The 27797-nt window shown below is 41.5% G+C and overlaps 1 protein-coding gene across 6 annotated transcripts in view; it reads left to right on the forward strand.

The window, feature by feature from the left end:
- The window catches only part of wdfy3 (WD repeat and FYVE domain containing 3), a 100146-nt gene that overhangs the window by 62061 nt on the left and 10288 nt on the right, over positions 1–27797 (forward strand). For 3 of the 6 annotated variants that reach the window (XM_084359792.1, XM_084359788.1, XM_084359793.1), the window contains 30 exons: positions 1890–2108; positions 2635–2819; positions 5095–5326; positions 5517–5677; positions 7353–7464; positions 7617–7807; positions 8976–9128; positions 9424–9497; positions 9622–9783; positions 9991–10085; positions 10223–10343; positions 10661–10878; positions 12380–12576; positions 12727–12861; positions 13700–13879; positions 14548–14781; positions 15024–15123; positions 15906–16066; positions 18134–18363; positions 20234–20343; positions 20433–20615; positions 21013–21170; positions 21272–21349; positions 21628–21858; positions 24285–24453; positions 24612–24775; positions 25770–25918; positions 26787–26907; positions 27077–27162; positions 27600–27680. In XM_084359792.1, the coding sequence (XP_084215918.1) occupies positions 1890–2108; positions 2635–2819; positions 5095–5326; positions 5517–5677; positions 7353–7464; positions 7617–7807; positions 8976–9128; positions 9424–9497; positions 9622–9783; positions 9991–10085; positions 10223–10343; positions 10661–10878; positions 12380–12576; positions 12727–12861; positions 13700–13879; positions 14548–14781; positions 15024–15123; positions 15906–16066; positions 18134–18363; positions 20234–20343; positions 20433–20615; positions 21013–21170; positions 21272–21349; positions 21628–21858; positions 24285–24453; positions 24612–24775; positions 25770–25918; positions 26787–26907; positions 27077–27162; positions 27600–27680 (4690 nt within the window). The remainder of the gene's footprint in view (positions 1–1889; positions 2109–2634; positions 2820–5094; positions 5327–5516; positions 5678–7352; positions 7465–7616; positions 7808–8975; positions 9129–9423; positions 9498–9621; positions 9784–9990; positions 10086–10222; positions 10344–10660; positions 10879–12379; positions 12577–12726; positions 12862–13699; positions 13880–14547; positions 14782–15023; positions 15124–15905; positions 16067–18133; positions 18364–20233; positions 20344–20432; positions 20616–21012; positions 21171–21271; positions 21350–21627; positions 21859–24284; positions 24454–24611; positions 24776–25769; positions 25919–26786; positions 26908–27076; positions 27163–27599; positions 27681–27797) is intronic. The other 3 variants (XM_084359790.1, XM_084359789.1, XM_084359791.1) reach the window with 3 other exon arrangements.

The raw sequence follows: 27797 nt of genomic DNA on the forward strand, positions 1-27797 counted from the left end.
TAGTGTTTGTGCATCACTTTCTTTCTCACTCCCCTTTTTTCCCCCAGCGCAGCTGCATTCTGTTTGATCATCTTGATTCTCACTTTCTCTCTTCAGTATTAAGCTCTCAGGATTTCTGCATCTCACCTACAAAGAGTATATTTTTTGTGATGTTTTCAGTTTTCATCATTCGTGCAACCAAAAGAAAAACTCAAACAAGCGGTATTTCACCCTCCCATGGCGGTGCACAGATTCATATCCTTCCTGGGGCCTTTAGTTTATTGCTAACTGGTTATAAAGTGTATTAAAAGTTGATACAAAATGCAACATTATTTTTTAAGATTTCTTTTTTTTCACTTGCAGAGATTTTACAGAAGAGACCTAAAGGCAGAGATAAATTTAATCTATGACGTTATGGTGGATTTTCTAGTCTGTAGCCTCATTTAGTATTTATGAAGCTCCTCTCCTCTCCTCTCCTCTCCTCTCCTCTCCTCTCTATAATTTCTCCATCTGTTTACCTATTCATCCGCTTGCTCTGCACTTACTCACCCCACACTGTCCTCCTCATGTCTTCTCCAGCCTAAAACTATTTATAGACCTCGCTCTTTCCCTCCCTCGTCTCTTCCTGTCACTCACATTTTCATTTTCTCTGTCCTTTTCATCTCTCATCTCAGTGTCCAGCCCTCAATCTTTCTTTGTCTTTCTTCCTCCATCCCTGACTTGTCAGTGATTTCTTTCTATCTATCTCTATATCCATCTATCCCCCCCATCTATTGTCTCTTTACCTTCCCCACTTTCTCGCCTCATTTGTCTCAATCTCCTTCTCTCCCCCTCCTCCCTTTCCTGTTTCCCTCTCCTGTCCCACTCCTATCTGACCCACATCCTTGGATGACATCACCAAGAAGCCCATTCATCAAAATATCATCAGTCTGCTCAGGAACTCGTAGCACCTCGAGTGAATCAACCATCTACAGATATACATTAGAAATAGATGATCAACATTTACAAAAACAAATACAAACCAGTTTTCATCAGTGTCTCTGTTCCGGTAGCAGCTTTTCCTGCAATATTAATGTTTTTTTTGTTTTTTTGTTGTGTGTAATCCAAGGCCCACAAGCCCAAATAAGGAGTAATGCAAGCTTGTAGTTTGGTCCTCTTATATTGAGGCCTAATGTAAAAATCAATGCTCATCCAGTGCACCAGCAGCAGCCAATGAATTGTGGCAGTCCGGCCAGTTTTAATTTAGTCCAGTCTGATAACCTGTTGAGTGACAGACTGATCCTGACTCACAGTGAGTTTGCATTGCTGCGAGGTGTTAGTTCACTGAGCTGCCGGACAATAAAGCTCGAAGACTCATTTCTGCTTTTAGCTTTTGGCAGCTCAGTCCAACACAGTGTCACTTGTTTTCATGTGGCTCTATAATTGTACCTCTTTTTGACACAAGATATTGTCTGCCTAATTCTGCCCCGAAGGCTCGGTTTAGATTTTTTCTTTACACTCAATGTGTCGTCATGCACAAGAAGCCGTACTGTATAAATAAACTTAACATGCTTATGTTTGGGTTCTGAGAGATTAAGCGCTGAAGTAAAATGAGCATGTGCAATGATAAGCCGGAAAAATGCTGAATCACTAGAGAAAACTCATTTGCGCAGGTGAGATAAGATGACTCAAGAGGCTTATTGATGTATTCCACCTCAAGAGAAAAAAAAAGTAAGCATGATCTTCAAGGTCATGAATTGCATTTAGACAAATGAGAGTGGCAATACTTAACAAAATAAAGTCAAAGCTGTAACACGTGTTGACACGTTTTACCTCCACAGTATCAGTAACACTATAGTGTGAAGTTTTGAAATATTAAATAAAATCGAACCTCCTCTTACCTATTTTCCCTCCACTTCTTTCACCTCCAGGGGAGCGCTTGTTCCCTCCTCCATCAGGTCTGAGCTACTCCACCTGGTTCTGCGTGGAGCGTTTCAGTACGGCTCCTCACGCCCACCCGGTGCGTCTGCTGACCGTCGTCCGGCGGGCCACGTCCTCGGAGCAGCACTACGTCTGCCTGGCTGTGGTGCTGTCGGCCAAGGATCGCTCGCTGACCGTCTCCACCAAGGAGGAGCTGCTGCAGACCTACTGTGAGTAGAGCAGCGACATTACCAAACCTGTATCATTCATTGTATCAGGTGGTGTTTATTTTTTATTTTTTTCCACCAAATGGAGTCAGAATAACTGTCCAAGTGGTTATAACAGTGGGAAACCTTGAGTGAGTGACGTCAACATTTATGTAAACCTGACATCCAAACACTGTATGGCTGTTGAATGGTTTGGCCCAGTGCATATTGTAGATTCTGTTGTTGTAGATATCAGCGATGATATTATGTAATGCATGTTCTCAAACAAGGAATGAATCATCTGAGTGTGTGTTTGAATGTAGAAAATGTTCATGTGTTTTTTATATTTTTTGAAATACTTCTTTGTCAATATTGGTGGGTTGGGGGCAAAGCTAGGGACAGAGCATGAAGCGAGGGAGGGTGGTAAACCTTATAAAGCTGTCCCTTGTTGGATTTCAGTCAGTAACTCAGAGTTAATTGTTTCTACGTCTGCTCAAGCCTGCTGACTCATCGATATAACCCCCCGCTTCCCTCTCCCTCCCCAATCAAGCAGCGGACGAGTCAAGTGAGGAAGCCTCCTTCTATGAGATCCTGCCCTGCTGCGCTCGTTTCCGCTGCGGCGAGCTGATCGCCGAGGGCCAGTGGCACCACCTGGTGCTGGTCATGAGCAAAGGCATGCTGAAGAACAGCATGGCCACGCTGTACATCGACGGCCAGCTTATCAACACTGTCAAGGTACGGTTATAGACTGAATGATGTCATACATGCTGGTATATACATTGTACCCAATGTGTAGCCAATATTGTAAAATATAACTGTTATGTGGTATTATTACTGTTATAATGACGTTGTGTTTAGGTTATAGATCATAAACTTAGGGCTGCAATTAATTATTCCTAAACGGATTTATCTTTCAGTTATTTGCCAATTCAATTATTCATGAAAATTTAAAAAATGCTCATCACATATTACTAAAATCTAAGCACATGTCTTCAGATCCAGAGACATTCATTTCCCAATAAAAAGATAGAGAAGAGTTACAATTATCACATTAGAGAGTCTAGCAAGAGAGTTTGGTATCTCTGTTTTATAAATGACCTAAATGATTAATTTGTTATCAACATTCAATCAATCAATCAATCTTTATTGATATAGCACCTTTCAAACAAATCAAAATGCAATTCAAAGTGCTCTAGAAGTGATTGAACAAACATGGGATATGAAGAAGACAGAGATGGATGATGGATGACTTCCAACAAGATGAGTAGCTACAATGATAAAAGATAAAGATTGAAAGATAAATGCAAGCAATTAAAACAAAAATAGATAAAAGATAAAATTAAATATTACACTTCAATTGATTTAAAAATGTTAATAAAATAAAATAGAACATGATAATGTTAGCAATTTTTTTGTTGATCCAATAAAAGCTTATTCCAAATATAAAATCCCCTTTTTAAGATGATATGTTTGGAATTTGCTGATGTTTATAATTTCTATTCTAAAATACAGAGCAGATATCTGACTGCATCATTATCTCCTCACTTATACGAAAATCTATATACAGCAGCTGAGAGTGAGTGGGTGTGTGGAGGCTCTTCGTCCACAGATTGCACTGCAGGTCAGTGGATGGCGCGGTGCTGATATTATTGAAAGTAGCAGTGGCAAATAAGCTATTAACTTGAGTTATTTTCCTCTGGAGTGAAACCTTCATTAGTCCTGCTTTGATGAGAAATATCAATATCATACAATGAGCTCAGATGTTCGGATCATTGACCGCTATGTTGTTAAAGAAGAATCACAGACACACATTTCTGAACCAGGCCGTGCACAGTCATGTTGCCGCACAGCAGTCAGCAGCCTGTGATGTGGCTTGCGGTTCGGTGACTTTAGATTCCCCTTGAGATTAGAGAGCAGAGCAGGGAAACGGCTTGGCAGACCGCAAGTCTCAGCTTCCTCTCAGCACTGCTGATAACAACGGCTTCATTTCCTGCTGAGGTCGTCATACAGGAAACAACAAGCCGGTCATATGTATCTTATGTGTCTGTTTGCATGTAAGAGTTTACTTGTGGGTTTCTCTTAGTCCTCTGTGAATGGGTATTTGTAAATCACAGACCTTCTCTCCTAAAGTGGAAACTTTTTCGTCTCTAGTGTTTCCAAGTGGAAATATTGTTGGTGTGGCTGTCATAGAAAATCGTTTTTGTTTTCCTCAGAGAGTAGCAGCTACCAACAACACAGGACAAAACACGAGTCTTTAGACTTTATTTTCCCACAAGATTTCGTACACAGTGGCAGACAAAATAGCCTGGGGATAATGACAGTGAGATTAACTGGGAATCAATTTAAACAGTGATGGTGTTGTTGTTCTATAGCCACAATCAACATGTACTTCATAATGATGGGTTAAAGCTAAAAATCTGTTTATTGCCAGTTTAAGTATAAAATCTCGAAGGATACCTTGGGTGCTCTTCATAGCAAAAGTATCTGCAGTACTCCGTATCAACAAGCACAATGGTAGCTTCCATTCAGCCAATGAACCCTGACCTTAGATTTACACATCTCAGACCTATGGGTTTTCGCTCAAAGAACTGTTGAATTGCATTTTTGTTGTCTCCATTTGAATTTTATCCCTCTGCACACCCTGAGCTATCAGTGCGTATAAGTCCAACACCACCGTGTATCATTAATACCCGAACCAACAACCATTTTCATCTTATTTCAATTTTATGGTAATTTTTCGACTTACTGGATTAATACTTCGACCAGAAAATGGTGAGAAAATGGCTGTTACATTTTCCCATGGCTCAAAGTGATATCTTCAGATATCCAACTAACCCTTTAAAACATCAAAATATTAAATTTGCAATTATACAAAACATTCATCACCTGATGAATCAACTAATCATTCAGCACTAGTATAAATTGCATTCGCAATAATAATTAAAAATAAAAAAACGTTTGTGACGTACCTTCATATAAATCACTCATCTTTATCATTACTCTCCTCCAGCTTCACTACATCCACAGTGCACCAGGCGGCTCCGGCTCCACCAACCCCCCCGTGGTGAGCACTGTGTACGGGTATGTAGGGACGCCGCCTGCCCAGCGACAGCTCTCCAGCCTGGTGTGGCGTCTCGGGCCCAGCCACTTCCTGGAGGAGGTCCTGCCTGCCACCAGTGTTGCTGCCATTTATGAACTGGGACCCAACTACGTGGGCAGTTTCCAGGCTGTCTACCTCCCCTGTGAGTGGATGTCTTTGTTTCATCTTTAGTGTGGTGTTCAAAAAAGCCTTTACCCTCCTTGTACTGCCTTGACAAGTTTACAGTTCAATTTTCATCTTTAATTCCATTATAACAGCTTCTCTCTTTGCTTTCTGTCATTTTACCCCCTTTGCTCACACATATCACCTCATCTGACTTTTTATTGTTCCAGGTAAAGACTCGAAGACAGAGGTAGCACCTACCTCCCCAGTGGCGCTGGTACCAGAGGAGAAGGTTTCTTTCAGTCTCTATGCACTCTCTGTCTCTACTCTCACCGTGGCCAAGATCAGGAAAGTCTACAACAAACTGGACAGCAAAGCCATCGCTAAACAGGTCAGACATGCCACTGCTCAGTAGAATAGAAGTCACGATGCTCGTGTGGTGTTATATAAAGCCGCTACGTGTAGAATTTAACATTTCACCTTATTAGGGACTAAAGTGCAAAAAGTGAGACTCATAATTTCCATATTTACAATATTAATGAGGTGATACTACAAACTCAGATATATACATTTTTTCCATAACTGAATAAACAAGCTGTTCTCAGAAGATAATAAGGTCCCCAGAACACTGTTTGAGGCTGGAAAGGTGGCAGGGTCCGCCACATATACACACAGTGGAACAGTATGAAACTGCCACCTTTACGGTTAGTTTGTTTATTCAGTTTATTCAGTCATGAAAACGAAGAGAGTTTCTTTTTTAGTTTGTTTAGGCATAAAAAAATCAGTCAATGACGATCTTTCTCTTCTCATTAAAATGTCTTATAATATGTAACTACTAGAGAGAGCTGGCTCCACTTCCAATAGCTGCTGTTTAAAAAATGAAAAGCTAAACTTCCTTTTTTTCCTCCTAAAAAGGCAGTATCAGGCCTATTATCAGACATACTTAAATAGTTTTATTTAAGAATCTACGATATTCATCTGATTAAGTAACATCTGAGACATAATGATAAGTTATTTCTTTTTTGTTTGTTTTCAGTATCAAAAATTTTCAGTTTGTTTGTTTAACTTTTAGTGAGTGAGCTGGTGGAAAGAAGAGTTTTGTCTGGGTGGATGGTGCTGGAGCGTTGACCTCACTGACTTACATTACATCATGACAAACTGATGTAACTGACTGAAAAAAGAAGCAGCTCTTTTCCTCAGCCACAGCCAAGAGTGATGTTTTCAGTTCAGACCTTTAGCAAAAGTGCTGGAGGAAAGATTTTTATCTTAAATAATAAATAAATGCACACATAAGAAATTCTGATAGATACACACACATATATACTGGTGTGGAAAGGTCAAACTCAACAGAAAATGTGGATTCAAACTGCTTGCATGGTTGTTCAGTCACTCATATTCAGTATCTATGAATTCACAGTAACTAACACACTCTCCTTTTTATCACACCAAAATGATGTGATAGAGCTCCAAATGAGCTCCCTCCTCCATCCTTATCTTTCTCCCCACCTGTCAAGTTATTTCCCAGTCTGCATTGCTCTCTGCTAAGCCTCGGCCCACGGTGACTCGCAGCAAGCCAACGGCAAAGAACTGCAGAGGCAGCATTTCTGCTGCAGCAGGGACCTGTTGTAGAATAGGAATATGTGGTTTATGGTACTGGCAGTTAAGAGGATCCATTGTGTTTTTATTTGATGAAAATACAGACTGTAACACTATCAGTTCCTCCTCATTAAAACCAGGAAAATGCCACATAAAGGCATTTTTCACACCTTTTTCTCTTGTTAAATTGGCCATCATGGTTAAAGGAATAAACAGAGTGTGGTCCTGCTTTTTCTCCCTAATTGGTCCCACCTTTCATCGTAACTTTCTAAAAGCCTTGTAGAAAGTTCAGACCTTGATACAAGACAGCAGCTTTCAACCACAAATTCTGATGCCCCTGAAACATCCACAGCAACCGTGGTAATAGACAGTAATGCTGAGACAGTAAAGGGAATGAATAATAACATAAAATGAGTGTGTGTTTTGGTTGGGATTTCTTTACTGAACCTCTTCCTTCCCTCCCTCTTTAGCTCGCTGTGTCCTCTCATGAAAATGCCACTCCGGTCAAACTGATTCATAACGCCGCCGGTCACCTCAATGGGCCAGCACGTACCATCGGAGCCGGAGTCATTGGATATTTAGGTAAACCAAGCGGGTGAAATAATCCATAATATCAGCAACAAATCCTGTTTTATACAGTATTTTAAGAGCTCACAGACTTGTGGTCTGTTCAGTTTGGTTAGTTACTCTCCTGTGCTCCAAAACACAACCTTTCCCTCTTTTCATACCTTCAGGGGTCCGTGCCTTCGTTGCCAAACCTGTCGCCACCAACCTGCAGTATGTGGGTGGGGCAGCAGCTATCTTGGGTTTGGTTGCCATGGCGTCAGATGTGGAAGGGCTGTATGCAGCTGTCAAAGCTTTGGTGTGTGTTGTAAAAAGCAACCCGTTGGCCAGTAAGGAGATGGAGAGAATCAAAGGATACCAGGTTAGTAAAGTTGAACACATGGTCACATGAGGTGTTTTGGTTTTCTGGATAGTTTCTGTCGCTCACAGTAGCAGGTAAACCAAAACGTACTAGTTGGGTTTTTGGTTTCATAACACCAAAATTAAACTGTATGTGCAGGTTTTTTTTTACCATGGGTTATCCTGTTAATAATCTGCAATTAACTCCTTTCACATTGCCAGTGAAGAAGTTGCCCTTCTGTTTTTTTCCCCCTTGTGTCTCCTGATCATCATCACGACCGTGCCGGAAAAACAGGCAACAGTAGAAAGCTGTAGATCATAAACCTCATCAGAATAAACCCAGAAGAAGTTAAACTTGTTTTAAAAAGTCTTATTCAGTAATATTGTGAATTAGACACATTGTTTTTTTCTGTAGCTGATAATGGAAGTTGCTGAGGAGAGAGACATCCTGCTTCTTTTTGATCTCTGATGAGTTTCAGATGCGCAGTACCGGTCAAACAGCTGATGAGGCTCAGACCACACAGAAGCCACTAACAACGGTTACTTTTCCGATATCTTTATCTCTCTCTTTCAAACTCAGTGCTGACTGAACCATGTTCAAGCGCTGCTTGACAGAGACGGATGGAAAGTAATTACAAAGCAGCCCTAACTTCAAGACGCGTGTTCTCCTGGGTGTTCAATTACATCACAGCCGAATCGGAGGCAATAAATATCAGTGACTACTGCAGGGTTAATTGGCCCAACAGTAAATCCCGATAATATACATTGGCATTGCCCACAAAAGCCAGATGTTAGCAGGTTTAAGTGTGAAAGGGGCATTTATGTAGTACTGTACTCATTTAAAAAATAAAGCGGATGCTTGCCTGACCATATGTTTCTACTTTCTAAATTTCACTATATGCAAAACACTCCACAGTATTATGCTGTTTGCTACCTAGCAGCTGTTAGATACTGTCATTAGATCACACACCTTCTTCTTTTAGAGCAAATCCCCCTGTATTGCCAGTTTTGTAATCTACACTCATTACTTTTTTTTGTATTTCTGCTGCTGACATTTATTTTCTTTTTTTTTTTCTGATTCTTTTGTCTTCTTTTCATTTAAATTCTTGAATATTGTCATGCCATAATGGCTGTGACCGTAAGCGTAGTTCTGCGGTTAAACTAATTCTGCTGTCGTCCGTCCCTTGCAGCTGCTGGCTATGCTGCTGAAGAAGAAGCGCTCGCTGCTCAACAGCCACATCCTCCACCTCACCTTCTCCCTGGTGGGAACAGTCGACAGCGGCCATGAGACCTCCATCATTCCAAACTCCACCGCCTTCCAGGACCTGCTCTGTGACTTTGAGGTGAGGCCTATAGAAACTGAAGTTATTTGATTCTATAGCATTATTGCAGTCTAGCAGTTGAAACAGTCTGTCATTTTGGCAGCTGATCAGCCATAAACCCCTGCCTGACTGATGAAACCGTGAAAGTTACAGGTATATTATTGTGACCACATGAGAAAAAAGTTTCTTGCTGGCTGTTGATACCTCTGTGAATCTGGTGTGCCAAGATGCCAGGCCACTTCTTCTTGCCAGTAGTGTGTGTTGCCAAGCACAACTTGTGTCGCAGAGGTCTAAGTCTGCTCCTTCTGCTCCTCAGGTCTGGCTGCACGCTCCCTACGAGCTCCATCTGTCTCTGTTTGAGCATTTCATCGAACTGCTGACAGAATCCAGGTAAGTGTCAGAACTTTCTTTTTCCTTGAGAGTGCCTTGAATAAATAAAGTGAATCTTTATGAGATTTTTTTTACTGAAGAAGGCTTTTATCTAACTGTATATACCACTTTCTGTGTTGAACAGTGAGGCAGCAAAAAATGCCAAACTTCTGAGGGAATTCCAGCTGATCCCCAGACTGCTGCTGACCCTGAGAGACACCTCACTGTCCCAGCCGACTGTAGCGGCCATCAGCAACGTGCTCAGTCTGCTGCTGCAGGGCTTCCCAAACCCATATGATCTGCTGCGGTAAATGTTCAGACATTCCTGTCCTAAAGCGCTAAACTTTGTTGTACATCTCACTCATACTGGGTTGAGTAAATACAGAATATGTGAATAATAAGAAGCAGTTGAACTATGCATGCATATTGTGTTTGTTTTATTGTATGATTGATGTCAGAAGCTAAGCAACGGAAAGCAAGTATACAAAGAAAGTTTCCTTCCTTCACCTCACAGGTTTGGCCAGTTCATCTCCTCTACTCTCCCCACATTTGCTGTGTGTGAGAAGTTTGTCGTCATGGAAATCAATAACGAGGAGAAGATCGATGGAGGTAACAATAAATTAAATCCATAATTCTTTTGCCAGTAAAATAGGTAAATATATATTCAGTTGTTTTCCATATCGGCCTGTTTTGGCGAGTGGAATGAATGATCGTTTTCCCTGTGAAAAACACTCTTGTGTCGGCAGGTAATGATGACGATTTTGGTGGTCTTCTATCGGCCAGTCTCATTCTGCTGAGAAACCGACTGCTGGACAACCTGCTCAGACTGCTCTTCACCACCAAAGAGAAATGCTCTGTCAATGCCCAGTAAGATTAAAGTCTCGTACCATATCTGCTCCTCCTAAAAGCTCCAAAACAAAATTCCTAGTTCACCCATTAGTGTTAGATGTGTTCAAGTCTGATGTGAATTTTCCTAAACATTTTTAGCACTAAAGCAAAGCTGCTCTGTTTTTCTTTTCTTTTCTGCTCTGACATTAACAACCATTAGTTAGAGACTAACACTAGAAATAATCTTAGATTGTCATGAGATTAATTAAATAATGATTAAAAAAAAAAGCTATTAGACAGAAACGCAGACTGTGAGTTGTCACTTGAACCCGTTTGCTCTTCGTGTCCCCCTGCAGGGCATGTGAGGAGTTGGTGAAGACACTGGGCTTCGATTGGCTCTTGATGTTCATGGAAGAACATCTTCACTCGAGCACGGTCACGGCAGCCTTGTGGATCCTGGTGGTGCTTCTCTCCAACCAATCCATCCTCAACCGCTTCAAAGAGGGCCTGTGCGGAGGCGGCTGGCTGGACCACACAGACTCCGTCCTGACCAATAAGATCGGGACAGTGCTGGGTGAGTACACAAGCCCGGAGTGGCTTCATGATGACACAGTTAGTAAGAAAAAAAAATCTGCCACACAGTATTAACACCGGCATTCCCTACCACAAGAGTCAGACACATACAGTAATAATGTGCAGTGTAAATGCTGTATGTTGTAACATGGCTCAGCAGACGCCTCTCCTCACCACGGCAACGCTTTCCGTCGGAGTTGGCCTTCGTTCACTAAACAGAAAGCTGCGCAGTTTGTGCGCCGCACAGCCAAGGGTTGGTCATCTCATTTTCTGCCTCCCTGCCCTCCCTGCTGCTGTAACCGTAGTCTCTCCTGAGCTCAGTGGTTTTCAACCTCATCAGTTCGTTATTTTACTTCCGCCTCAAAATGATGATTTACATGACTTTACAGGCCTTTTGGGCTCTAATTATTCAAGGGGTACAAGTAACAATTATTTTCATTGTCAGTTAATTATTCAGTTATTTTCTCAATTAACTGAAAAGTTGTTTGATCTGTAAATTTTCAGAAAATTGTGAAAAATGTCAATGTTTCCCAAAGCCAAACATGACATCCTCACATGTCTTGTTTTGTCCACAACCCAAAGATATCTAGAGCTGCAAACGATTAGTCGGTAAACTGATTACTTGATTAAAAGAAAATGAAAGTGCCGACTATCTTGATAATAATATTTTGCTTCTGAAATGTCAGGATATGAGAATTTGATTTGTATGAGTCTTTTTCGACTGGTGGTTGGACAAAAGAAGCAATTTGAAGACGGACAAATTGCGATGACCATTTTTCACAAATTGTTTCACATTTGACTGAGCAATAAGTTGTGGAAATAATGGGTAGATAGATCGTTAATGAAAATAATTGTCAGTTGCAGCCCTTTTAATGTGTTAAAGGAGAAAACGAACCAGAAAATATTCACATTTAAGAATTTAGATTCAGAGAATTCTGAACAGAATTTACTCAAACTGATTATCAAAATGGTTGTAAAATAATCCATAAATTGACTTATCATTGCAGCTCTAAATTATTCTGTATTATTAAAGGGCTTTATATTTTATTTCTGTCTTTTCTTTTTTAATTGATTTAACTACATCACATTTTACCAGCCTCCAGGTTGAGAACCATTGACCTTGCTTATGAAAAGTAGTGACATGGCCGTACAGAACTACCACTGCTGTCAGAGTGTGTGCTCTCAGGTTGAAGCCCTTAGTTTTATTCAGATTTGGAGTTCAGCTCAATCAAATCCTTATCTTTTGATTTATTTTGTTAGTGCTCAGTTTCCAGTATCAACCTGCTTGATTAGCTCAGTTATAAGATTATAGTCCTGGTTTATTACTAGAACCTCTTCCTTCATAGACCCGCCCCATTAAACCCCTAACCATGTACAGCAGCTGTATTCAGATTTGCCTTTAGGTGCCATAGCCAGAGGGTGTGTGTGTTGTAATGCCACCTGTCTACCTTCATGCAGTATTATTCACATTATTCACATCCTCCCTTAATCCCCCTACTTAGGCTTCAACGTGGGCCGCAGTGCCGGCGGTCGCTCCACGGTGCGAGAGATCAACCGGGATGCTTGCCACTTCCCAGGATTCCCTGTGCTGCAGACACTGCTGCCCAAACACACCAACGTGCCAGAGCTCTACTTCCTGCTGATGGCGTTGTTCCTGCAGCAGCCTGTCACTGAGTTGCCAGACAGCCTGCAGGTACATGTTAGTATACCCACCCTTTTTTCTTCTTTTACTTATGCTAATGAATCTGCTCACAACTTAAAGCAGCTTTTCTAATGTAAACAAAGATCAAAAACACCAAAAAATCCAAATGTACGTATATTACCCCAGTGTGTGCGTTTGTCTTCTCAGTTCGACCTGGACTCCATTTGGACGTTCATCTTCGGCATGCCAGCCTCCAGTGCGACAGTAGTGGGCTCCATCCACAATGTGTACCCCGAGGCTGCCTTCCTGCTGCTGGCCATGCTGCGCAGCATGCTCAACCTGGTGAGAACCACAGTTTAGTCTACAACGTGACCAAACCTCAGGTTTATTTTGAATCTATCTGTATTGGCATTTTCAGGAAGAACATAATTATCAAGGCAGACAAATATCAGTAATTTAAAATGACCAATTAGATTAATAAATGTAGAAAAATCAAAAACATTCAAACAAAAAAAACCATAAAAACCTACAATATAATCAAAGCATAATTAATTTGCCTCTTCAGATATTGTATTAGTAGAGTTCTTCATCAAAAAGGTGTTGTAATTTAGTTTTTTCCCCAAATCTATAAATCTTAAATATTTTTTTCTTAAACAAATCATGTACAGAAAAATGACCTTTCATTTCTTGAGAACATAATGCTCTCATGATCATTATTCCAATCACATATTTAAGGCTTAAGAGGAGCCTCTTTACACATAATTGGACTAATTAAATCCAACATCTTTTTCCTTAAAATCAGATTACATTTTAAGACCTACTCACAGAGAGCTTATATCTAGGAAAACGTGAGAGATTGCTGTGTTCATGTCTTTTTGAAGTGCTTCTTTATGTAAGATTTCCCTGCAGTTGCTGCCTGGGTTCGTTCAAGGTGTCTTTTTAAGCTCCATTAATCCAACATACATGACTGGAAACCACACAATCACACCCAGAGAGTCTCTCACTGAGTCGCTGCTGGTTGCTGACAAGCTTCACTCGACCTCCTGGGAACTAACTGCCTCTAATGCTGCAGGCTGCTGAGTTCCACTTCACTTAGATCCCCCAAACCAGCCTGAGATTTAAACAGAAAACCAGCACCTCCACTGGTTCTAGATGTGTCTTCTTGTTTGTGTCTTCCCAGCCGTGGCAGTCGGAGGAGGAGGGCTCCTGGCTCAGAGAGTACCCGGTCACCCTGATGCAGTTCTTCAGGTATCTTTACCACAACGTGCCCGACCTGTCACCAATGTGGCACAGTCCTGAGTTCCTCTGTGCCCTGGCAGCAGCTGTCTTCCCTTTCAACATCAGGCCCTACTCTGAGATGGTAAGGCTCTACATTTTCTCCCTTAATAAATTGAAGCCAAATTAAATTCTAACTCAAGTGAAGAAACGGTAAGAAATCTTTGACCTTTACTGGTGACTCCAAAGAAATAAAGCAAGAATCACCTTTTGCACAAAGCTCTTGAGGAGTTTCTGTTCTAAGATTGAGGGAATGGGTCTGGAATTGGGTTTAGAAGCAAAAAAATCTCATTACCCGAACAAATAATCCAAGGGATTGATCAGTAAACCTATCAGCGCACTGAACGTATATTGTGATTCTCTCCTATGGGGCAATAAACTGAAACGCATTGCCCTTTTGAAATCAAGAGCAGTGTAATCACTGTAAACTACTGCAGTTTCAAGAAGAAAGTGCAAGTCCCAGCAGTTTTTCTCAGAGGAAAAGGTGTTTTCAGACAGATTACAATAAGATAATTGCTCCTACAGATTGCCAAGCCACTGAATGACAGTTGTGTGTTAGTAAAAGATGTCAAAGGAAAGAACACAGAGGAAACAAGGCTGCACTGTACAACTGGACAACAAAGAAATGTCTCTGAGTTAACTGCTTACATGTTTTTTTCTGATAGAACGTAATTGTTTTCAACCCGCTCCTTGCTTAATTAAACATTAAAACTATTGGTAAATTGTCTCACTCCGTCCGTTCTTCCGTTCCAGGTCACTGATTTGGATGATGAGGCGGGCTCTCCCACTGAGGAGTTCAAGGCTTTCGCTGGAGACTCGGGTATGAACCGCAGCCAGTCAGAGTACTGTAACGTGGGCTCAAAAACGTCCCTGACCAACCACCCAGCCAAAAAGTACGTCTTTGATTTCATGAGGGTCCTGATCATGGACAACCTCTGCATGACCCCAGCCAGCAAGCAGACGCCCATCATCGACCTGCTGCTGGAGGTGAGGAGACGCTGAATTTAAAGAATTGACTGAATCAACCCATGTAGCACTTTAATTAACTGATAATCACCCATATTTCTTTGTGTTTTCTCTTATTTGATTAATAAAAAGCTTTAATAAGAATATTTTTCTTAATAGTAAAGACTAGTCAATACTGTAGCTCACTGATTTTAATAATAGCAAACCGACAAACATATTTACCCATCCTAACTCGTCGATGTGTGTGTGTTTTGTGGTACAAGGCCTCCCCGGAGCGCTCCACCAGAACTCAGCAGAAGGAGTTTCAGTCCAACATCCTGGACGGCGTCATGGAGCACCTTCTAGCCGCTGATGTCCTTCTCGGTCAGACCAAAGTCCTTAACCTCATACAGAGCCAGCCAGTCTCAGTTTGTTCAGTCTACCTGCCAGCTTCATTATTTTCTAGCAGTCGATAGTTTTAGGATGAACATAAACCTCCCAAATAATTTCCTCATGCTGCTCACTGATGTTTCATCTTACTTTAATGGCTCACTACCTGCCAAAGTGGCTATAAAAAAAAAAAGCTGATGATCAGGCAGAAAATGGCCCAGACGAGCATGCTGCAGGACAGCTCGGACTGATAATCTTAGTTGGCTCTCTGAGATGCTCGGATGGTTGCATCATGAGTCAGCAAATCACAGTCTGAAGCCCAGAGTACTGCAAGCATCTTCAGCATTTAACATGGCTGCTTGTGTTATATTAAGTCTCCAGTGTGTGCTTGTTTTTTTTTTTAAAAATGAGCTACATATGATTTTTTTAATTAGAAGACGACATACAAAATGTATGTTTGATATGTTTTTTGTCCTTTGATCACTTCTGACCTCACCTCTAAAATTGTCCAAGCTAGTAAACTCTGTTTTAACTTGTCTTACATAATCTGTTACATCATTAAAAAAAAAAACATTATAAGCATATAAACATGAGAATAAAAATAATAATTGCTTAGTAGCCAGTAGAGAAACATTTACCTTTGTTTAGTAATGTAATTCTTTTGTAAGATGAAAAATCCTTCACTATCACATTTAGGATACATGCATCAAAGGAGACATTATACATCGCAGCTAATGTATGTAACCACGTCTGTCTTGCTGCTTCTCTCCCTTCAGGTGAAGATGCCTCTCTGCCCCTCAGCAGTGGCGGCAGTTATCAGATCCTGGTCAACAACGTCTTCTACTTCACCCAGAGGGTGGTGGACAAGCTGTGGCAGGGCATGTTCAACAAGGACTCCAAGCTGGTGGTCGACTTCATCGTGCAGCTCATAGGACAGGTACGAACCAAACTGCCTTCAAAAATGACTAAATTTATTACTGAAGAAACATTTATATTTCACTAAGAAGGATATATGGCACTAAGACGACTCCACATTGTGTTGAGGCAACTGGACAAGAGAGATTTTCGGCTAGTAGGTCACAGCAAACTCTCTTCTTTTTCATAACTAATTAAATTAAATAAACAAACTGACCTTAAGGGACAACACAGTTTCATACTGTTTGTCTTTGTTTATATGTGGCGGACCCTGCCACCTTTCTAGCTTCAAACGATGTTCTATGGACCCTATTTTCCCCTGAGAACAGCTTGTTTATTCAGTTATGAAAAAAATAAATAGTTCTGAGTCATTTCTATTATAAATATTACAATTCTGAGTTTGTATGTCTTCTCCAAAACTACATAGTGCCCCTTTAAGTTATTAAAGGTTACCCTTTAAATCCTTGCTGAAGACTTCTACTTGGAATAATGCACTGAAGCACTTCATTTTTACTGAAATTAAATTGGATTTTCCTTCGTCTCTATCAGGCAGTGTACACTTTCCCTTCCTGTACCTGCAGAATCTTGCTGGAGGCGTTAGACTTTAAAAGGGCTGCCTACATTTACAATAGAAATGTCTGGCTGCGCTCCAGAGTTAAATTATAGCACTCAAATTTATCACGCCCAGAAAGAAGCACCAGCATTTTGCTTTTCGCCACTTCTTGTAAACAAGCTGCATTATCAGGCCGGACACTTTTCTCCAGAGCAGCCTGAGGCAAACAGACGGCGTCTGTGTGCTTCCTGCACTGGATGGAGAAATAAAACGGTCCTTCTGTGAGTCTTATTCGAGTTAATGTAACCAGTGAACACGCTCAGGATTATATTAGATAAGCGGCATCCATCAGACTGCAGGCCTCGTTTACTCATTTTAGCCCGTGAAGGCAAATAAATTAGATATGGCTGTTAGTGCATTTAGTGCCTTGCTGACTGACTGACAGGTGTGTATGAGGAGTGTATATAGTATATGTTGTGTATGTGGTGTCAGATGCATGTGGATTTATTAAAGAAAAAATGTATTGGATGCAAGAGAGAGAAAGAGAAACAAAAGATCATCTGCCCTTTTTTTCTGATTCAGAAAGAGATGGTTTCATAAATAATTGACCGTTTATGTTTTAACTCCCCAGTTTAAAATAAAACAACATGAGCTTGAGTGCAGAGACTTTTCGAGTGAAGTCATGTGTGTGGACTTTGTCTTCTACTTTTCATGCAACGCCCCTCTACACACACTGCAGCGCAAGCGAGAAGATTAGGAGATTATCCTCGGAAATTAATATCTCCAACTGTAATGCACTTTGGAAATATCCAATAATATTAAATATGATTTCATGCTGAGGCATACATGAGGAATTAGAATGTATTTACTTTTCATTTCATTCAGTTGACTTGAAATATAAATACCCGGTTCATACAGCATGTGCTTGGAAGACACTCACACAGCAGATGTGAACATTAAGAACAGGTTTTTTATGTTTTGTTCAGAAACTGTTTGTCTGTCTATCCTGTTGTCTTGGGCAGACTATTCAGCCAAATTAATGTGATATCAAGGAAAATTCAAATTTATTCCAAGCAAGTAGTTACTGAACTGCCCCCCTACAGTTACAGAATATAATATAGAGGTAGTAGGACATTGACTCTAAACACATCTTTACAGATAGCAGCTTTACTTCAGTTTACTTCTTCAAGTCTTGTTGAAACGAAGCTTGTTTTATTTTTAAAAATAAAATCCCAGTTTAGCAGTTCTCTGTCCAGACACTAACACAACAACAGAAGAAACACAAAGCCACATTCACAGCTCTCTAACTACTTAATCCACTTCAGTCGGAGTTGCTCAAACAAATCTTTCTGCTAAAGTATTTCAACAGCAGCTTTATTCATATCCAGAGCACAGCAGTGTAACAGCTACACAACGTCAGTTCCCTTTTCTTCAGCTGTATTTCTCACCCTTCTCTTGTTTTAGCACTTATTGAGATGAACATACTTTCATTCTAACCTCCTTCGCCTGTTTGTTTTCCTCCCTCTCCCTCTCCAGTCAAAGAGGCGTTCTCAGGGTCTTTCCCTCGACACCATTTACCACTGTCTGAACCGCACAGTGCTCTACCAGCTCTGTCGACCCCACAAGACGGTAGCTCAGCAGGTGGCCCTGCTGGACGCCCTGCGGGTCCTGACCGTCAACCGCAACCTGGTGCTCGGCCCGGGAAACCACGACCAGGACTTTGTGGCCTGCCTGGCTCACTGCTTCATCTGCCTGCATAGTGGAAGGTAAGGTGACCGGAGGCTTGCCTGTGGCAGGGTATCTGTGGATCCTTTAGTAATTTATAAAGGTCGTTATTAATGTGATTTTTAAAATTTATGACCGAATTTATGAAAAGGTGGTATGTTAGGGGAATACATGTTTTTAAATTATTTTGCAGCTTAGTCTTGGGTCATGCTGGGTTATTTCGGCAGGTTTTTGTCTAGTGCTTTGACAGTATCAAATCATATTATTATGCTTTGTCAGTATTTTATCATGATTTACCCCTGCAAATCACCACTAGAAGTATTTTCACTTGCGGTTTGAATATCTCCAAGAACAAGAAATGCTCTCAAGCAACAATGTTGTGCACAGTGTAAGAGGGAGGTGTCTAGCACCACTTTACAAGGACATCTCAGCGGCTTAGCCCCAATCCTGTCGACTTGGGTACCCACAGACCCCAGAGGTTTACTTTTTGTCATACCTCAAAGGTGATAGATTCTATCATTCTAGTTGTTCATGTCTTTGTCAACCAGCTCCTAATGACTTCATAGTAGTGTTTTCTGTTGCTATTTAAAAATGCCATTTTATCTGGATTTTTAAGTACTTTAATTACTGTGGATTGATTTTGGGATTAAACCTGCAGTAATAAAAGGGGCTCTGTGGATCTTCTGTGTTGTGCTGGAAGCCAGCTGGTGGTGTATGCTAGTGGACTCTTTTTCTAAGCTAATGTTAGCTACTGTTGCTCTCTGTTAGCGGAGTGCCTCTAGAACATTAAAAGTCACATCCTTTGGACTGTCATGGAAAGGGTTTTGCAGATATCTACTGAAATTAGCATGCTAACCAGGTAGCCCTGACCAGTCCTGGTCCAAAAATTCTGTGTTAGTGATGTTAACACTCCCCTGATCCCGGAGCACCCAGTACGCATTGGTAGCTGCACGTCCACGGTTCCAATTATCGGTTATCCGTCTCCTTGATAACAAATGATCGTATCGGCCCTGACAGAACCATATCGGTCCACCTATACTTTGCAGCATGTAGCAGTAAACGAGCAATATGACCTCGTTTCTCATTCTCGTTTGTTCTGTTAGATGAAAATCTGTGAAAGTGTTACATTTGGCTGTGTGAAGCATGCATGATTCATATTAGACTCATCACATTGCTTCTGTATGGTGTGGAGGATAAGATGACGGCTGTGCAAACATGTTTCTGACAAAGACACAAATCGTAGCCTTTTGTCTGTCTGAATCACATAAGACTAAAGGACACTGGATGAAACAAGGTGTACTAAAAGATCGTCACACTGCCAAATAAAGCATTTTCATTATTATCCAGCCTTTCAATTTAGTGCCACTAGTTGACCTAGCTTACAGCAGTTTAGGTAAGTTAGTCGGTCTGAAAGGGAGCGTCATGAATGAAAATGTGATCACTATTTCTCTTCTGTAACATATCTTTATAGTATTTTGTTTAATAGTGGTACTAAGTGGTTCTCCAGCTCCGTCCATTTAACTCAGTGTGATTATTTCTGAGCAGCTCTGCCGCTGAGGATTGTTTGTGCAACGAAAAAGTGGTTTACCACAGAGTCTCACACCTTTGTTTTTTTATCTCCTGCAACTCAGACTGTGCTGTGTGCTGCTGAGCGTGATTGTGGCAAGTCTCTTTTTTTTGTGCACGTGTCCTGCCAGAAGTATTGATAGCTTCCAAAACTGCAGCAGGTGGGGGACACACTGAGTTTCCTACCACGCTGGGAACACAATATGCTTTTACACGACACACTATACAACAGCAGAGAGCAGACTTATCTGCTGCAGGGAAGCCAAACAATCCAACTCTCCCTGTGATGCCCCCCTCAGGTCTCTGAGAGGTTGGTACTAAGTCGCTGTGTGTCTGTCTCTGCAGTAGTGTGGAGGGCTTCGGTTTGGAGGCGGAGGCCCGGATGACAACCTGGCATGTCATGATGCCCACGGAGAACGACGCCGACGCCACGCACAGCCACGACGTCAGCGAGGGTGAGAGACTGTTATATGTGTGGGTCATGAACATATTTGAAAACAAATTCTATTTGGCATGACTGAACACTGTCATCCTCTCTCTGCAGGCCGGCAGCTGCTGCTAAAGGCGGTGAACCGAGTGTGGACGGAGCTGATGCACAGCAAGCGTCAGATGCTGGAGGACATATTCAAAGTGTCCCTGCCCTGCAACGACAGAGGCCACGTGGACATTGCGACTGCCCGCCCCGCCCTGGAGGAGCCGGCCCTGAAGAGCTGGCAGACCCACCTGGGTGAGCGACACACGAAAACATACACATACTGAGATATCCCCACCCAGACTTGCTGTGCACTAGATGAACATTTCCTGAGCTTCGTCTGTGTTGGATTTACATAACTAGATCAGTGTTTGGAAGCTCCTCTTGTTGTTTTGCAAAGGAAATACTTCAGTCTGGTGTCCTGCCAATAGGGCCTATTATTGCTGGTTCTCTGAGTGTTACACTTTTGTTGATAACGACCAGCCACCTGCCAAAGTTTTGACTCAGTCTGCTGAACCAGACACCTTGGCAGGTAACCAGATATTGTTAGAAGAGAGATGAGAAAAAGTTAGGAAGTATTATAGGGACTATTGCTGTGGGTGAAAATGTGACTGGTTCTTTTTCTTTCTTTGCTGTCTGCTCTGCTCTTCAGTGTACGAGAAGAAGTGCATCAGTCGTGGTGAGGCAGTGGCACCGGCGACTCAATCCAAACTGTCCAGAGTCAGCAGTGGCTTCGGCCTTTCCAAGCTAACAGGCGTCCGCCGCAACAAGAAGGAGAACAGCCTGAACAAGAACAGCTTGTCTGCACAGGTGCACACAAGTGATACTCTACTGCATGACAGTAGAAGATATAAAGCTTAAACTATGTGTTAAGTCAGCTTTCATTACAATCTGGTATTTCTGATCAACAGGAGACTTTCCAGTGGATGTTCACACACATCGCTGTTGTTCGAGACCTGGTGGCCATGCAGTACAAAGAATATCAAGAGGTACCATCATTACCAAACACTGTGGTTGCAAGAATTCTAGCTAGTGTATTGGATATGATATATAAGCAGCACACTCACAAACGAGCTACAGGACAACACAACAGACTGTTATATAACAGTGCAGTCAGGATGTTGCTGCAGGACATTAAACCAAATAAAAAAGAAGCAGAGGTACTTTTTCACAGACTGGTGTAACAGTTGTGACAGCATGTATAATTTATAGCAACATTTTTAAAGTGACTCACCACTCACGCCTCACCCATCCCTCCATCCCCCAGCGGCAGCAGAACGCCCTCAAGTACGTGACCGAGGAGTGGGCTTCCATCGAGTACGAGCTTCTGCGTGAGCGGGGCCTCTGGGGTCCACCCATCGGCTCCCACCTAGACAAGTTTGTGCTGGAGATGACAGAGGGGCCGTGCCGGATGAGGAAGAAGATGGTCCGCAATGACATGTTTTACATCCACTACCCATACATCCCCGAGATTGAGCCGAACACCAACTCTGCACAGGTATTCAGCCCTACAGCACCTTTAGCTAACACAAGGGCCTCATTTGAATACTCCTTTCAGCTATGACATAGGCTGAGTGTTGAAACCGTAGAAACTATGTCCTTTCTGCAGCAGTTACCCCCTCCATTCATCCATTTTTTTCACCCTCTTAATCAGTGTTTCTCAAACTTTTTATACCATGTACCAAAAATATTCAGCTCTCCAAGTACCACCACTATGACCCACATTAAAATATTTATATTTTTTTGTTGATTTTGGCAGCCATTTTGAAAGAACGATAACGGTGAAATGACTTAACCTTCATTTTAGTGTCATACCGTACCACCAGACTAAAGAGCAGCTTCTGTCTTCAGGCTGTATATAACAAAGGTCTTGTCAGTTCTAGACACTTTAATGCATAAATGTTACATATTATATATTTAAAACAAGTAAAGGATGATATGGAAATTCAGTGATATACTGGCACAATATACACAAATATTACATTCCACAGTAGAAATGTAGTATAAATGCTTATAAAACATGTGGAGATATTCTTGAAATTACTTCCGCCATAACTCCTGAGCAGTGAACTTGTAAGAATAGCTCAGCTGTTGGACGAGCTCATCAGTGTCATGTGAGGAAGTGACACCAGCAGCCGGTGGCTCTCTTTTCCTGGCACCACCGAGACACATTTAGCTTTGTTTGTTCTACAAATAATCCCTCCTCTCTGTTTGCCAACGGGTGCCTCTCTTCCCTCCACAATGATTTATTTCGTCAGGAAGCTGCAAAGAGATAGCTCACAGGCGTTTGGTTTTATTTATATCTGCCCCTGAAAAGACAACACGTGGAAACTCAATTTTACATTTTTACTTATTTAAAATTAAAATGTCCATATTACAAACAATACAAGCAACCAAAAGTGATTGAAGAATACGTAGTTATGATTCTCTAGCAATGTTTGTGACCATGGGTTGATCACATCGTACAAACTTGCTTGGTAAAATCTGATGAACGCTTCATGTAGGGACTCTTCAGAACCCCTCTGGGGAGAAATTTCTATCGCGCCAAAGTCCTCCAGGCTGCATCATAATACATAATTAAAACATGTTTTGGGCAAAGCTGCAGGGTGTCACAAAGTCATACACTTGTGCCAACTTGTGCCTTGTAGATATATACCATTACTAGCCATTTGCTTGGCTTGGTCTTTGATGCTACCTCAAACACTTGAAGAATCGCCCCCTGGATTCTGCACCACAGGAGAGACTAGTTTCTAGGTGGCTATTTTAATAATAACCAAGAATGAATATATATATATGGCATACAAAGAAATGTGTCAAATTCAGAATCATGCTACCAGATGGCATTGCCCCGGGCCTCCGTAGTGCTAATCTCTTGCAGCAGCGTTCTTAACTTGACATTTAAACAACCTCATCCTCCATCTTTTTCAATTCTCTAGCCTTCTTCCCCCCCTCTGGTGCCCCTGGTACCCTCAGCCCTGGCTGGGGTCCTTATTCGTGCCCAGGTACCTTCAATGCCTGGTGTGACCGCATGATCGTAACAAACGTGCTTCAAGAGCAAAACAGGAGCTCGGTCATGATTTGAAGCCTTCTCTTGTTTTTTTGTGTGCAATGAAAATCTGTTTGATCTTTGTTTAAAATGCACCCTGTGTGATGTGTGCTCCAGGTAGAAAGGTGTTTGTTGTAAATTTGATGCTTTGCTAAATTGAAGGAACGGGAGATTTCTGATTTCTGTCTTTATATGTGTGGTTGTATCAAGGCATCGGTGAAAATTTGCATGTGGATATGTGTATGTGCTGTTTTGCAGTGACTTTCAAGTTGTATTTTATCCAGTATTAAGTATACTAGAAAATAAAATACATAAAATGTGTCTGCCAAGAAAAAATGCACTGTAGAGTAGAAAATGAATTTCTACATAGACACAAGGTTGTGTGCTACAGATGAGGCCGATGATAATCAAAGATAATCGCTGTTGGTTTGGACCTCATGTCTACTGTATATACGTAGGTCACAATATGAGACGTCCTTGCAGTGAAACTAACCGTGACTGACCGTTGGTAATTTTGCTCGTCAGTAATGTCTTTTGAATGTAATTGACTGCACATTACTGGTATTTCCTCAGTGACTCATCACAGATCGATATGTCCCACAGCTAAAACTAGATATGATCAACTTTGATTGGGCCTGCTTCTGATTTGAACACACTGCCTTCAAAAAATGTCTGCCTTGGCTTCTATGCAGTTATAGTAATCACAGAACCCCCTGTAATGCTTTTATTTGGTCATTTGCATCGATACATAAGCAAAACATTATTGATTATTATAACCCAAGCCATCTTTCCCCAGCCGAAGGTGTTTTCCTCGTAACAATGACTGCTTCTCGACGACTTCACCTACTTGTCTTTTTTCACCCCCTCCCCCCCTGCAGAAGCCTCTCCGTTACCGGCGAGCCATCAGCTACGACAGTAAGGAGTACTACGTGCGTTTGCTGTCTGGAAACCCTGGCATGTACCAGCACTCTGTAGAGCACACCACAGAGGGAGAGACCACACAGCATGAGCCCGAGCACGGAGAGGACACCATTGCTAGAGTCAAAGGTACAGAGACAATACCTTGGGAGACACGCTATGGTGTCTAACTTCAAAAGCTGGTTTGGAAAGCACAACTTGGTTTTGTTTTTGCTCTTAACTCCTCTTCATGGTAGTGTTTCTCTACCTGAAAGCCCTCTCTAACATGTCGCTGCTCTGCTCTGTAGGCCTGGTGAAGGCTCCTCTGAAGAGGTCTCGGTCTACAGCGGACGGGGCAGACGAGGACAGTCAGGAGCAGCTTCAGGAGCAGCTGTTGGAGTCAGGAGGCCCTGAGGAGGAGCAGAGGACCGACAACACTTCCCTGCTGCGCCTCCTGGAGGAGGGAGAGAAGGTCAGGGAGGGACACAAGAGCATAAGACTGGACAATTACAATACAATCACAAGTGCTAGAGGCTAAAATCAGTTTCCAGTGTCAGATACATACATATATATATATATATATATATATATATAGAGAGAGAGAGAGAGACATTTCATCTTGAAAATAATACCAAGCTCTCGGGAATAGTGCAGAGCTTTGATGCCAATTTGACATAGTGGCCAAACTGTGTAATTACAACGTCATTTGGTGCCCAAAAAGACTTTTTCCCATAAACTGCCATTGTGACATTGACATTGCTTGCGTCACAAGCTTGTGAATTGACATGTTGGATCCACTCAGTCTGATAGCATTTTAAAAGTCCAGAGGATCCACATCATTAACTCATTTTATCCCCACTGAAGTCAGCGGAGGGCTACACTACACAAGTTTCTTGTGCAAATGCTCTGTGGGCTGCACAATGCAGAAGCTATGTGGAAGATCTGGGCGATTTTATACGGAGTTTATAATTCAAACTTTTTTGGTTTCATGTGCCAGCTTTCATTTGAATGAACGCCTCCAATGCTGTATCCAGATTTAGCTTTAAAAGATCAATGAATAGTATAGTCAGAAAAATGAGATGGATCATGTTTTTTATATATTTTAACAAGTGGTGACATAATATGTAATGAATTACACATCTTATTTTGACAAAATAGGCCTAATCACTTAACTTAAATGTCTGTGTGATGTTTATTTCCTATATTGTCTTAAACACATAAAAAGTAACTCGGCACATGAGCCTTTTAATCACGCACTGCTGTGGTCTTTGTGATGGCCACTGAGCAGCTCAACAGCTGCACTGAGGGATTAAATCCTTTGCTCAAAGCTCTCCCTACTTATTTACTTGTTCTTCACAGATTTTTTTTCCTGGAGGAATTAAAGTGTGACATTTTTTATTAGAGAACTGCTCTCTCCAAACTTTAGGTAATTAACGCTCACTGGTTTCACACATTCGCTGTTCCAGATTCAACACATGTACCGCTGTGCCAGGGTGCAGGGTCTGGACACCAGCGAAGGTCTGCTGCTGTTTGGGAAAGAGCACTTCTATGTCATTGATGGCTACACCATGACCGTGTCCAGGGAGATCAGGGACATCGACACGCTGCCCCCCAAGTAGGTTCAGACTTCTGTGTCGGTCACTTTATATCAGGGTGTAGACTCCTGTAGGAGATCAGGACTTCACACCAGGGCCACGTAATTAATTCTCAATACATGATGACACAGTTAATGTATTTTCCCTCCCTGAGTAAGAGATGACATCATTCCTCTGGACGCTGCAGTGCCAGTTTCTGCAGCTGGAATGATGTAATGCTGCTGATGGAGCATGCGGTGTAGAACTCAGCAGAGATATTACGTATTTATCTTTTTAGGGAACTCTCTCAGTCTTTTCCTTTGAGACACACAACCTGAAAATAACCCAACAGATGCATCTTTGATTTCACTTTGTTCCCCTCAGGTTACTCTTGTACTCTCTCATCAGCATCAAAAAGTGCTTTTTGCGCAATTAAGAAAAAAAATATATATAACGATATTTCATTTTCATTTATGAAATACTACAAACCTTTCTCCTAATGTAAATTCAGTATTTTATTACTGCCTAACAAATCTTTCAAAATCAGATTAAAGACATGTAGAGACACTTAAAGGCCCACTGTGTAGTTTTGAGTAGAAATGTTAATCAGAAGAGGAAGATCTTCATTGCTGCTCTCTTCGTTTTCATGAAAACTGAATAAAAAAAACTGACCTTAAAGGACAACACAATTCCCAGCCATAAGATGAGGTCACATTGGTTGTTTTTCTTTGACTTGAATATCACAATGTGTGTAACATAAATCAACAGAAATCTGCTAAATGTTCCTTTAGGGGAGCTGTAAATGTTTTGGACATGAACTTAAGCCTCGGTAGATAGATGTGCTTTATCTGTAAAATTGTATTTGAATCTGATTTAATATATGCGTCACTGTCTGTTGTCTGTGTCCAGTTTACATGAGGCGATCATCCCCAGAGGAGCGAGACAAGGACAGAGCCAACTGAAGAGAACCTGCAGCATCTTTGCCTATGAAGACATCAAGGAGGTGCACAAGAGACGCTACCTGCTGCAGGTAAGAATGTACAGAAACACACACACACACATCCTGCAGCACCAATACTCATCTGTGAGTTTAGATATTAAGAAGACATTTGTATTAAATAGCGTTTACACTTCTAATGTTTAACTCATCACCTTGTGCTCTTTGATTATTACATTTCCTGTATGTCATCACCTTTCAGCCCATGGCAGTGGAAGTCTTCTCAGCAGATGGGAGAAACTACTTGTTAGCCTTCCAGAAAGGAGTCCGCAACAAAGTTTACCAAAGGTACTGATACAAATGGAAACAAAGAGCTCGGGCTGCATGTTGCTGAGCTGCTGCTGCTGCTCTTACATTTCAGTAACAGAAAGAATTGTTTCAAAAAAGTTGTGAGAAAAAGCTTTTTTCCTTTTCTCAACCCTCAGAAAGGACAAACGATGTTTAGTACAATTTACTTAAAAAGCCAGTGCAGTTTCATATTATTAAATACTTTGATAATTTGGTAGTTGGGATCCAGGATACTTGCTGAAAAGAGGGATTTTACAAAGGTTATTACAGCATGATCTCATAATAAAACCCTCAGAGACGAGATCATAAGCCTCTCAAAAGCTTTGAGTAGATAGCTGTAATGCTAGTATTGTCATTTATTTCAGGTTACACTGGTTTATATGCAAAGTAAAAGAACTTCTGAATACATTTTTAATAATATAATGACATCCCTGCAGGTTCTTGGCTGTGGTGCCTTCGCTGGCTGACAGCTCAGAGTCGGTTTCAGGCCAGAGACCCAACACAAGTGTTGAACAAGGGTAAGACCTCATCTATGTCACCTTCAGCACAAACCCGTATTCGCTGTTGCCTGCATAAAGTTTCTGATTCCACTTGTATTTAATCTTTTTAAATAGATTGTCTTAAATAACGCGTAT

The sequence above is a fragment of the Pagrus pagrus genome (assembly GCF_965226575.1).
Source record: "Pagrus pagrus genome assembly, chromosome: 8".
In the NCBI taxonomy this organism is placed as follows: domain Eukaryota; kingdom Metazoa; phylum Chordata; class Actinopteri; order Spariformes; family Sparidae; genus Pagrus; species Pagrus pagrus.